This window comes from Prunus avium, chromosome 6 (genome assembly GCF_965620075.1).
Source record: "Prunus avium chromosome 6, drPruAviu1.hap1.1, whole genome shotgun sequence".
Taxonomy (NCBI): Eukaryota; Viridiplantae; Streptophyta; class Magnoliopsida; order Rosales; family Rosaceae; genus Prunus; species Prunus avium.
The window spans coordinates 8,818,864-8,829,644 of record NC_142289.1 but is presented as its reverse complement, the minus strand read 5'-3'; the positions used below and the strand labels follow the sequence as shown (position 1 = coordinate 8,829,644).

Genomic DNA, 10,781 nt, shown 5'->3' with positions numbered 1-10,781 from the left:
AAGTTAATTATGTCTAATACCTAATTTTCCTAAAAAATTATTGGGACTTCTTCGATTTAAGTTCAAAATTTCTAGTCTTGGGTTTAGTCCACGTCTTTTTCGCTGTAGATTTTCGCTGTAGATTTGTGTCCACAGCTTTATAACTAATCCAAGGGTAAAAGAAGAAGGCAAAAGAAAATGGAAAATAATATGAAAATCCATCCCCTGAAAATATCCAAAACACCCTTGAATATCTCAGAAATCATATATGCGAAAGTTTAAACCCTATACGGAAAACTAAAAACCCTCGTCACCGGTTTGTCCATCAGCCGCCCGCCACACCAACTTCGCACCGTGACTCTGTGCCTGGCATTTGGTCCTTCACCAGAAAACTTCCAATGGATGCTTTTATCGCCACTGCAGAGAAAAAGGTTCTTCCTTTGTCTTTATATCTCACTACAGGCTCAAACTCTTCGCCGAGCTTTTAGCTCATAAATTTTTCTCAGTTCGCTTGGTTCGCGTATACTTATGTTTGCTTGGTTGCCGAGAAAACCCTATTAGAAACAAATTCAAACTAACAATTTATCAACTTTCAAGTTTAATTTAGTTTCTCTATATATGTTTTCAATTTGCAATATTGTTTAAATTAATGGGAAAAGTTGGATGCTTTGTGTGAATTGGTTTGACTCTTAAAATGTGTGGTGGATAGGTCCTTGTGGAAATTGTGAAGTTGTCCCAAAAGCGGGGAATGAAGGGTAATAAAGGAGACTGGAAGCAGTTCTTAAATATTTATGATAAGAAGTTTGGGGCTAGCTTGAGTGATCCCGGAAAGAGGTCAAACGATGTATTGACTGCGTATTTAAAGACATTTGATAAAGAGGATGACTTGAAGGTAAATCAACTGTGTCCAGAGTGTGCATGGGGAGTTTCAACTTTTAAGTTCTACACTTTTTTATATGATACTATTCAGATGATGATTGTTACCCATTTCCTAATTCCAGGTTTTGGCTAAAGTTGTCCAATGCCATTCAAATCGCCAAGCAGTTGATCAATTGTTAAAGACTTTTCCAGAAAATGAATCCCCAGAGCAGGTATTCTTTTCTGTAACTTTGGTTATTGGCCATAATTGTTAATTGCGATTTGATTTTCAATATGCACAATTTGTTAGATAGTATTAATTTTGTCGTGGTGGTGGCTCTGCAGAGTCTTGTCCGTTCAACTCTCGAACACCCACAATATCCATTGGATTATTCATTCCCTTCACATGAACAGGTTTGCAGGCAGTATCTCTGCTTACTTTTTGTTTTAAAGTTACATAAATTTGTGTATGCTTGCAGTGAAATCTTTTCTTGCATTTCTGCATGTCTTTAACTTCCATTTTTACTTCCTACACATAATATGCTGTTTCCTACTTGCCTATGATCCTTTTTTAGACATCTTAATTTCTTCAAATGGATGTAAGTTTTTACCTGGTCATCTGGTTTGTTGTGTAAATGGCAAAGCAGGACTGGGTAATTTCTAAGCGCGGTAAAAAGTCCAAGGCGACGATTTCAAATGGAATGGTTGCTGTTGATTGTGAGATGGTTCTATGTGAAGATGGCTCTGAAGCTCTAGTTAAAGTGTGTGTTGTTGATGAAAATTTACAGGTATAGCTGCTCTCCTCCTTAGACTAGATACCTGATTTGTAGTTAGACCTTTTCATAATCCCTTCTCTATAACCCTTTAAATTTGGACTCCGGCTTTTCAGGTCAAGCTAGATGAACTAGTAAACCCTCGTAAAAAAGTTGCTGATTACAGAACTGAGATTACAGGAGTTTCTGCATCAGATTTGGATAGAGTTACATGTACATTGGCTGATATACAGGTATTAATGTTATTTATAGGTTTCAAGGGATTTTTTTATCATCTGGTTTCAAGGGATCAACTATGAACAGATTTTATTTTTTAAATACCCGAACTTCTTGTTGCATATTGTAGAAACGCTTGAAGAAGTTGTTATCAGTTGAAACTATTTTAGTGGGACACAGTTTGTGTAATGACCTGCAAGGTAAGTAAACTGATGTTTCTATAAGTATACTTGAGCCTTTTTGATTGCATAATCAACTCATTGAATTTTGTTTTCCCTTCAGTTTCTGTGCAATATGACTTTGCAGTTCTTTTGATTTCTGTTTTATTGTTCAATTTTCTTCTTATTATTATTCCTTTGTTTACAGCGTTGAAGATAGACCATGCAAGGGTGATTGATACTGCATATATCTTTAAATATTTGGATGGGCCTATTTTTAGAAAACCTTCCTTGAATAATTTGTGCAAGGCAAGTTTTACGAAACTTGCTAATATCACTTTTATTTCAGTCAAATTTTCATATGGTTCTCGCTGTGAAATCTATTAAGTTGTCTATGGCATGATTCTGCAATTGATTCTCAGTTTTTCTTCGTCCATTTTAAATTTGGAATGACCAGAAATCTTTTGATCTTTACTTTCTTGTTGCAATGTAGCAAATGTTTTCTAAATTTGGCCGTTTAGGATGGTGGCATAGATAACTTGTGATTGATCTCCTTTTTTTTTTTTGGCATTGCATAATTGCACTTGGGAGCTATTTTTATGATAAGTTTTTAAGGATTTGGATCACAATCACAAGAACGAAATCAAAGCAACCATGAATTTGGGCTGTTTGAGATGCCTGAGTCTTGACTTATTTTTCCATTTATCTTTTTGTTTTTTCCAGTCTGTATTGGGTTATGAAGTCCGGAAGCCAGGTTCTCCACACAATTGTCTAGATGATGCTTGTGCTGCAATGAAACTTGTTCTTGCTAAGATAAAGCGTGAAATTAGCGATATTATTCCCCCAGTTCAGGAGGATGTGAGTTTTTTAATTTTTCATTATATTTTAAACCCCAAGGCAGTGATTCCAGGTACACCATTATTGTCCTAATAACTCTTTCAATTGTAGGTACGTGAAGTTAATATGGCAAAGCTACTTCTCCACAGGATACCAATCACAGTGCCTAGTGAAGAATTGCACAATGCCATTCCTGGGAACTATACAATAGAAGTCAAGGTTCAATATATATCCCTTGATTTGTTAAATTTTCTATAGATTACGTTGGTTCAGTGTGCTTTGGAGGTATTACATTACTGTTCTACATGCAAAAGACCTCCACACATCATGTGAAGGATACTAAGTTGGGCTGCCTCCATTTTGATAAAATAGTCTGGGTATCATGTTTTTCTTTCTCTCCACCCTTCCTCTTTTTTCCCTGCTTCTTACTGTGGAGTTAATGTAGTTAATCATTTCCAGCAACCATCTGTTAAAGCTCAAGGAGATAAATATTCTGCCTTTGCTCTCTTTAAGAATCCACAAGAAGCAGATCAAGCATATGAAAAAGTCCAAGGCAACAAGGAAAAGGTACATACCATAGATGTATATTTATATCATTCACAATGCTGATCACGTATATAATATTTTATTATGTACATCCTTTCTTTTCATGCAAGTATATTTTCTGGGTATACTAGCAGTTGATTTTCATTTGTGTTCTTTTTAAGTGATGAGGTTAATTGTCATTACAAGGAAACTTCATCTTCAATCAAGGCACTATGATCTAGTTGGTTATAAATAGATAACGTTGTTAATCTATCTTATTATAGGACTCATCTGGGCGGCCACAGAAGCTTATTTCATTAAAGCTCAGCAAGGGTGTATTTACTGATTTATACGTTCGTAAAATGGCACAAGATGATTCCTGTGCCCAAGTCTCTTCTAAGAGAGCTTTAGAAGTTGAAGAGAACTCAGGTGCGCATAAGAAACAAAAGACAGATCAGAATATAGAAGAGGAGATGGTGGCAGACTTAAGTCAGTGCTGCGACCACCTTAAAGAGATAGAAAGATTGAAGCAAGAACAACAAAAGGTGTCAGAGCAGTGTTGTGATCATTTAAAAGAGATTGAAGGATTGAAGCAGCAACTTAAAAATAAGGAATTTGAAATCTCGACACTGAATAAGATTGTTTCCAAATACCAAGGGGGAAAGAAAAAAGGGAAGTAGACTTTTAAGTGTGGCCCGGAATTATTCTAAAATTATCCGCTGCTTTGGAAGGCATGACATTGCAAATTTTTTGGCGAGCTTGTAACTCTTTAAGTGTGATGGGCAGATGCCATCCAGCCACAAAAAGAACAGTTTGAAGGTCTTTTTCTGCATTATGGTTCCCTGTCTGACGTTCATTGAAAAGTATGCCAGTTTTATGTTGGCAGCTTCATCTGACTAAGGGAATTTTTTCCATGATGCAGAATGTTTTTTTTTTGGGGGGAATGTAACTGGTTTATGTAATTTTTTATTGGTGATAATGTGTTTGTTTATTCTAAACAGAAAAGGAATAGATGTATGGTTAATGTGTTCCCATTTGAGTTCAATTGGTTCAGGTACGAATGGAGGTGCTCTTTCAAATATTGAATCTTTTTGCTCATTAAGAAGGCATAACCTGTTTCTATCACCAGTCAGTTTTCTTCGTTTAGCTAGAATTATATATGATACTCATTGTGATATTTCTATCACCTGACAATAGTTCAAACTATTCTGACTCGTACATTTAGCAAATTCCCTTGGGATGAATTCTAGCTGAACAAAGAATGACCGACTGACTGGTGGATTTTGTTAAATTTGAAAAAGAAAAACTTGTGAACACGTCTCAAGCAGTTTTCTCTTTTCCCTGTTCAAATTTGCTCCTCTCTGTCTTCATTTTCTATTTGATTGGCAACTAGGGACAGCCCAAAGAAACTGGAAGGTAATAACAAATGACCAATCATTCCAACTTAACATTTGATTCCTATGGTGAAAACAATGAAGTCAATCAACCAACATCTGATTCCTACGATCCTTCCAAAATCAATGAAATCATGCGTATGGAATGTTTTATACATTGGTGTGTCTTATACAGTTTCAAGCAACAGCAAACCTGCTTCATTCACTATCAAAATCATCATCCCCGAAAGAGAAAACTGAAGCATCGGCAGCTATTGCCCTAATATCCTCTGCCCCAGATGAGCTCAGTTTGCGGGAGTGATGTACCAGGTGAGATTTTTCAGCTCCATCACTAGTTGGTTTTTTCAAAGAACTACTCTTCGGGGTATCCTCACTTCTGGTGTTAGATACATGATTAGGTGCTGGAAGTCCGGTGCTAGAATTACCTTGAGCTTGTGTGCGCTTTGTATCCCCAGCCTCCTCTCTGTCACTATCTGAAAATACATCATCACCATCTTCACGCTGAGGAGTTTTATTTTGATTGGGATTAGCTGCAACACCATGACTTGAAGCAGAGGCATCACTTGTGCTACCCTCAGGTTTTCTACTGGAAGAATCCGCTTTAGCTTTTGTAGGTAATGTACCATCATAGTCTATCATCACAACTTCAACCTGAAATCCTGGAGAAGGTAATTTTCTCTGCAAATCACAACCAACAGCTTTTCACCAGCAAGCACCAAGAAGAAATAGAAACAGATGGTAGAAAAAGGGAGATATGATCTACATTTGATATACATTATATGTCATAAGGTCACACCATTTACCTTGTCAAAACCATCGAGGTCATCTGCGGTTAAGATTTTTCTGTTATCTGTTATTGTATTTAACCAGCTGAAAGTAAAAAAAACAAAGGGAATAATTATGAAAGAAATCATAAATGATGTTACTAAGCAGGTTCCTTCAAACGATGCATGACACAAGCTACAGATCTCTACATTCTTCATTAAAACAGTGAAGGACAGTTCAATCATAACATAAACAAGAGTAAAACAAAGAATCGGTTTACAGACCAATAGAAATCTCCTTGACTATCATGGAAATGGATTTTGAAATCCCCCACTAACTCAGCCAGACCAGGCTCCCCTGGTAGGGCAAAAACTACAATCCCTTTCTTCCGTGCATTGATCCAGAAATCCTCTGGCTGAAAAAAATGAGTTAGGAGCCTTTAAATAAGGAATTCAATACATGTCTACATAGGTGTTAAGGAGATCAAATAACAAGCATACAATTAATATGCACCCATTTTATTTTAACAAGCACTTACCATTAGATCTTTTGTTTTTGGATGTTTTCTTGATGAAAATAAAATTCCTGTGGATTAAGGAAAACATCTTGATAAGTGACATAAAAAAATGACAAGCGCAGTGTATAGCCTTCTAGATGTGCAAAAGTGGGAAGGAAAAACAATTCTATCCATTTGACATTATACCAAAAAGAAAGCACAAGAAATTGTAGGAATCAACAACTGACATTATACTGTAATGGTGTGTTTACTAATCAGGAATTAGAATTCTCATTAGGAATTGAATTCCACATATGAAGGATTCATGCGTTTACTTCACATCAAGGAATTGAAACGTAAGTGGGGCCCACACAAAATTAGGAATTGAATTCTTGACTTTGGAGGAATTCAATTCTTGGGTGGGAGGTGGTATTCTAATTCCTGGAGAACTAACCCATTAGGAATTCATCTTTTTTACCCATTATATCCTCACACAATTTTTAAAATTCCAAATTTGTCATCTACTTTAACCCAACAACGAGGACATTTTAGTAATTAGAACCACTCCTACCCCAATTCCATATGGTTTAGTAAACAACTTCAATAGGAATCCGGAATCTAATTCTCCTCAATTCAACTCCTCATCAATTCAATTCATCCCAATCCAATTATGGATTAGTAAACATGCCATAAGTTTCGTTACAAGTTACAGAGATTACCTCTCATGATCAGGCCTTATAAAAACATGCACATGCAAGAAAACTCAACAATCAAACATCAGTGCGGAGAGGATAATCACACGTACACACACAAACAAACAAAATGTATTATCATTACAGCATCAAGGATTGTACTAATACACAAGGGTAATTCTGAGAAGTGCGGTCTGTAACTCAGTACTACATTCTCTTATCATAAATGCTCTTTTTACCCTAACAAACTCAAAAGGTCCAATAGTAACTAGTTCAGGAAGTGAACAGTAGCAGAAAAAGGATCAACATTAACAAATAACAGCATATTATATCTACAAATGAAAAGTGTGATGGCTCAAAACATCACAATATATTGCAAGGATGATAGGAATGAGCGGCAGCAGCAAAGTAAAAGGTTACCATTATGATCACTGATCAGAGATTGTAATGGAGGGCCTAATCCAATAAGGGCAGTTGTGAAGCCGAAATCCCCTGAGCATGCACCTATAATATTACAACTTTAGTACCTTTTAAAATGGAGCCTTACACACACCCACATAATATACAGGTAGGTGATCAAATAATGATCTATGTTGAGAACTTTAGCTATAGACGACTGAGATGCATCTCACCCACTATGCACCTTAACCATCTATAACCGATCCAATAGCTCAGATGCAAGTCTTCAACTTAAGTCCCCAAATTAGGTCCTCATTACAACACCGCCATATCACATACATATGCATGTATATATGTATATTTGTGTGTGTTCGTGTGTGTGTATGATAATATATGGGCACATACAAGTAAATGGTCACATTGATCTATTTTGGAGGAAGATATCCGAAGTGTACCTTCGAGGGGAAGGGTTTTCTCCATTGAAGTTTTTAAAGATATGCTCAAAATATTTGACGTATCTCTAGGAAAAGCATAGAAAAATTGTTAATCAGAATGATGCTAAAAGATAAGGAACATCAACCTTAAAAATACAGAATCAAAAAGGTTAATTGACACTGACAATCTGACTTGGGAGAACCAGAGCCTTTCCATCTATACATCTTTTATGGTTATAGTAATTAATGGCCTCCTCGGCCGTCTGGAAAAACTGCAGAGAGATGACAATAGAAAAATGAAATTATAGTCAGAAGTGAACTATAGATCCAAAAGAAGCGCAACATTTCGAGTTCCGCCATAAACCCCCCAAACCGTAACGGTTCTGATTATACATCTCACCTTAAGAAATAAGAGAAGACTACAAATCATTAATCCTGTCCTCCCCATACCAGCTTTACAATGAACAACAACAACATTTTCAATGCCCTCCTTTAACCACGAATGAGCACTTCGACAGAATGATGCTATGAGTTCGACTGGGGGGCAATTATGATCATCAAATGGGAAACTTGCAGCCTTAAAACATTCAGAGAAGTGAAATATTAAAGAAGCTGTTATTCAACATAACTGGAAAACAAAAGTGCAACACTGAAAAGTTAAAACCTCTTGATCCATTTCACATTCTAAATAAATATTCAAATCCCAGTGGCAAGCTTTCAACAGTATTCTTTCTCAAAATATAACGCATAGAAGATAAATCATAGCTCTCATTAAGTGTTTCACATCATTCACATAATATATTTATGATTTCATTAGTGTCTATTTTGTTATTTAATCGAGATGTGAGTTTGAAGTGGAAAACTTTAAAAGCTCCCTCAGTGATACAGAAGTCATCAGCATTTTGTGTATAAAAAAAATTCAAGCACTTAACCTAGCCCTAATTTTTCCATTTACTTATAATAAGGCTACACATTTGTGCAAACATCAAGAACCAGAAATCTTAGTGACACAGTCTCACAACCTGGTGCACTGACAAAGTAATTGACATTCCACCATGGCTATCTGGTACAAAGACAAGAATTTAATGTATTGAGTTATGCCAATAGATATGCCAGAGAAAATTTTGAATCTTGCAATTTTCCATAAGACAGAATATCAAATTCCTATACTTCTTGTTAAGCATTGAACATAATGCAAGTGAAAATGAAAACACACCTTCCCCTCGAATCGTGATGCATCATACAACCTCTCTGAACAAAGATTGTACACTTTATATTTTCCCTGTAAAACAAATGCCAATTTGACATAAATTTTGTGAATAAATTATTGGCCAAAAAAACAAAGAAGTTACAATTTAACAAACGACAGAACCGTAACTGGTCATGACCCAGAGAAATGTAAAACCATATTCTTAAGCCTACAACTTTTCTTTTAGTAATTAGTGGAATGCTGATCTTTTCTTGAATCATAACCAGATTTTCATGTTGTATAAAGTAAAAAGTAAAAACTTCAGCCTTAAAATTTAACATCCAGTTCTTACCTTGTGTTGAGTTTCCAAAAAGTTGATAACTTCTTCCATATGATTTCGATAAAAGCCCTGAATAACATTTTTTTTAGTTGGTAATGTTTGCAAATGATACAGGCGAACTTAACCTATTAAACTTCAAACATATACCACTTGCTTTTCTTACCTCAACATATCCAAAAATTCCAGAGCTTATATCTCCAGCCGGGAAACCCATAGCAATTATATTTTCAGTAATATATGTCAGATCCAAATCAAAACCACCCTCCTGAAAATTTAGTGGAAATAGATGACATAGGCGATCTTCATGAGTTTTGGCTCTTTGATTTCATCTGTATGATTTGAAAATGAATATGGCAATCTATGATGGAGACATGAAGCAATGACAATCAACTAAAGGGAGATAACATAAGCTAGCAACCTACCCAGCTTCCCCATCTGTAAACCGCCATTCGCATTCTAACAGAAATCCAAATGGAAATAAAATACTTGAATTTGTAGCTACAGTCAGCAGTATTTAATCTAGAAGAAACAAAAATTGAAGTAGCTCTCAACTCTGGTAATCTACCTGGTATCTTCGTTTGTTTTGAGAGACTAGATGGCGAGCCTTGACCTGCACAGCCTTCACTGCACTCTGAGATGTATTAACCAAACCTTTTGTAAATGATTGAAAAACCCCAGATACCGCTTTGGCATATTGATTACTATTATCTTGACCAGAGGCAGCAGCAGCAGTAGAATTTTCAACACCAGAATCTTGAGCAGGAGGTTGAGCTTTCGAGTCATTAGATTTTGAATCCATTCTGGAACTCAATGGAGATCCTAAAAACTACCCAGGTAGATAGAGCATTTATCACTACAAGTCCACATCAATAGATACCAACAACAAAGTGATTGCTTTATAACAGGAAAATAAGCAAAAGGGTTCAATCATTGGAACTTGGAACCCAGATGAAGGATTTAATCAAAGCATTCACATTCAAAGCTAATAAATGCACTCAAATAGAAACATGGGTTGAAGACAACAATTAGAGTTGTTGATGAATAAACAATGCACCATACATCACAGAGAGGAAGATCTGTCAAGATTGCTTTTGCAATGGACAATGTGAAATTTGCATATTCATGAATTTATGTACTCCGAATCTACTCGCATCAACATTTACCAATCGAATTGATAAATTCAAAAGATCAGGTGCCAAATTGTAGCATATAAAAGTATTGAATGGGCAATGTGAGATCACTTACCGTTACAGAGTCTGGGTTTGAAGCAAAGGATTGTGTAAAAGCGAAGACCCTTTCACGGTTTTACAATGAAAATTGAAATGAAATGAATGCTGCAGAAAAGGGGATGTTGTGTGATTATCGCCGCCTGAACCTTTCACTCTTGCTGGCCGTTGTTCGTTATACAATCTTCCACCAATTATATGGGTTTTTTTGAGTAATTTTTTGGAGTAGACTCTTTTTGTTAAGAGATGTATTTATCCGCTATCTAGTGAGTGGTTTAATGATGTGTTTTTTTTTAATGATGTGTTTGTCTATGCATATGATATTACATGATTTTAGATTCCGGTTTTTCTCTCTTACATAGGTAAGTATGGTGATTATTTACCACATGCGCACATAGATTGTAGCTCGATAAGTTTTTCCACATACACTACACTGGTATCTATGCAAATTTTCCTATAAAAGCCTAATTGTTTTCAGCACCTAATATTAAAAGGATGAG

General features: G+C 35.9%; 2 protein-coding genes across 2 annotated transcripts; one reads left to right on the top strand and one right to left on the bottom strand.

Annotated features, from left to right (window-relative positions):
* The first annotated feature begins 244 nt into the window (after positions 1–244).
* LOC110750624 (small RNA degrading nuclease 1-like) lies at positions 245–4,391 on the top strand. The gene is made up of 12 exons (XM_021950983.2): positions 245–410; positions 689–871; positions 981–1,070; positions 1,183–1,251; positions 1,485–1,625; positions 1,727–1,843; positions 1,957–2,026; positions 2,193–2,293; positions 2,708–2,842; positions 2,933–3,040; positions 3,281–3,388; positions 3,631–4,391. The coding sequence occupies exons 1-12, from the start codon at positions 378–380 to the stop codon at positions 4,024–4,026; spliced, it is 1,551 nt and encodes a 516-aa protein (XP_021806675.2). The 5' UTR covers positions 245–377; the 3' UTR covers positions 4,027–4,391.
* Positions 4,392–4,751: 360 nt separating this feature from the next.
* On the bottom strand, positions 4,752–10,592 carry LOC110750623 (phosphatidylinositol 3,4,5-trisphosphate 3-phosphatase and protein-tyrosine-phosphatase PTEN2A). The gene is made up of 13 exons (XM_088253952.1): positions 10,301–10,592; positions 9,621–9,881; positions 9,219–9,320; positions 9,068–9,124; positions 8,743–8,808; positions 7,927–8,103; positions 7,712–7,798; positions 7,548–7,612; positions 7,126–7,197; positions 6,044–6,095; positions 5,790–5,920; positions 5,544–5,610; positions 4,752–5,418 (listed from the first exon to the last, which is right to left on the bottom strand). The coding sequence occupies exons 2-13, from the start codon at positions 9,852–9,854 to the stop codon at positions 4,939–4,941; spliced, it is 1,590 nt and encodes a 529-aa protein (XP_088110078.1). The 5' UTR covers positions 9,855–9,881; positions 10,301–10,592; the 3' UTR covers positions 4,752–4,938.
* Between the last annotated feature and the right edge of the window lie 189 nt (positions 10,593–10,781).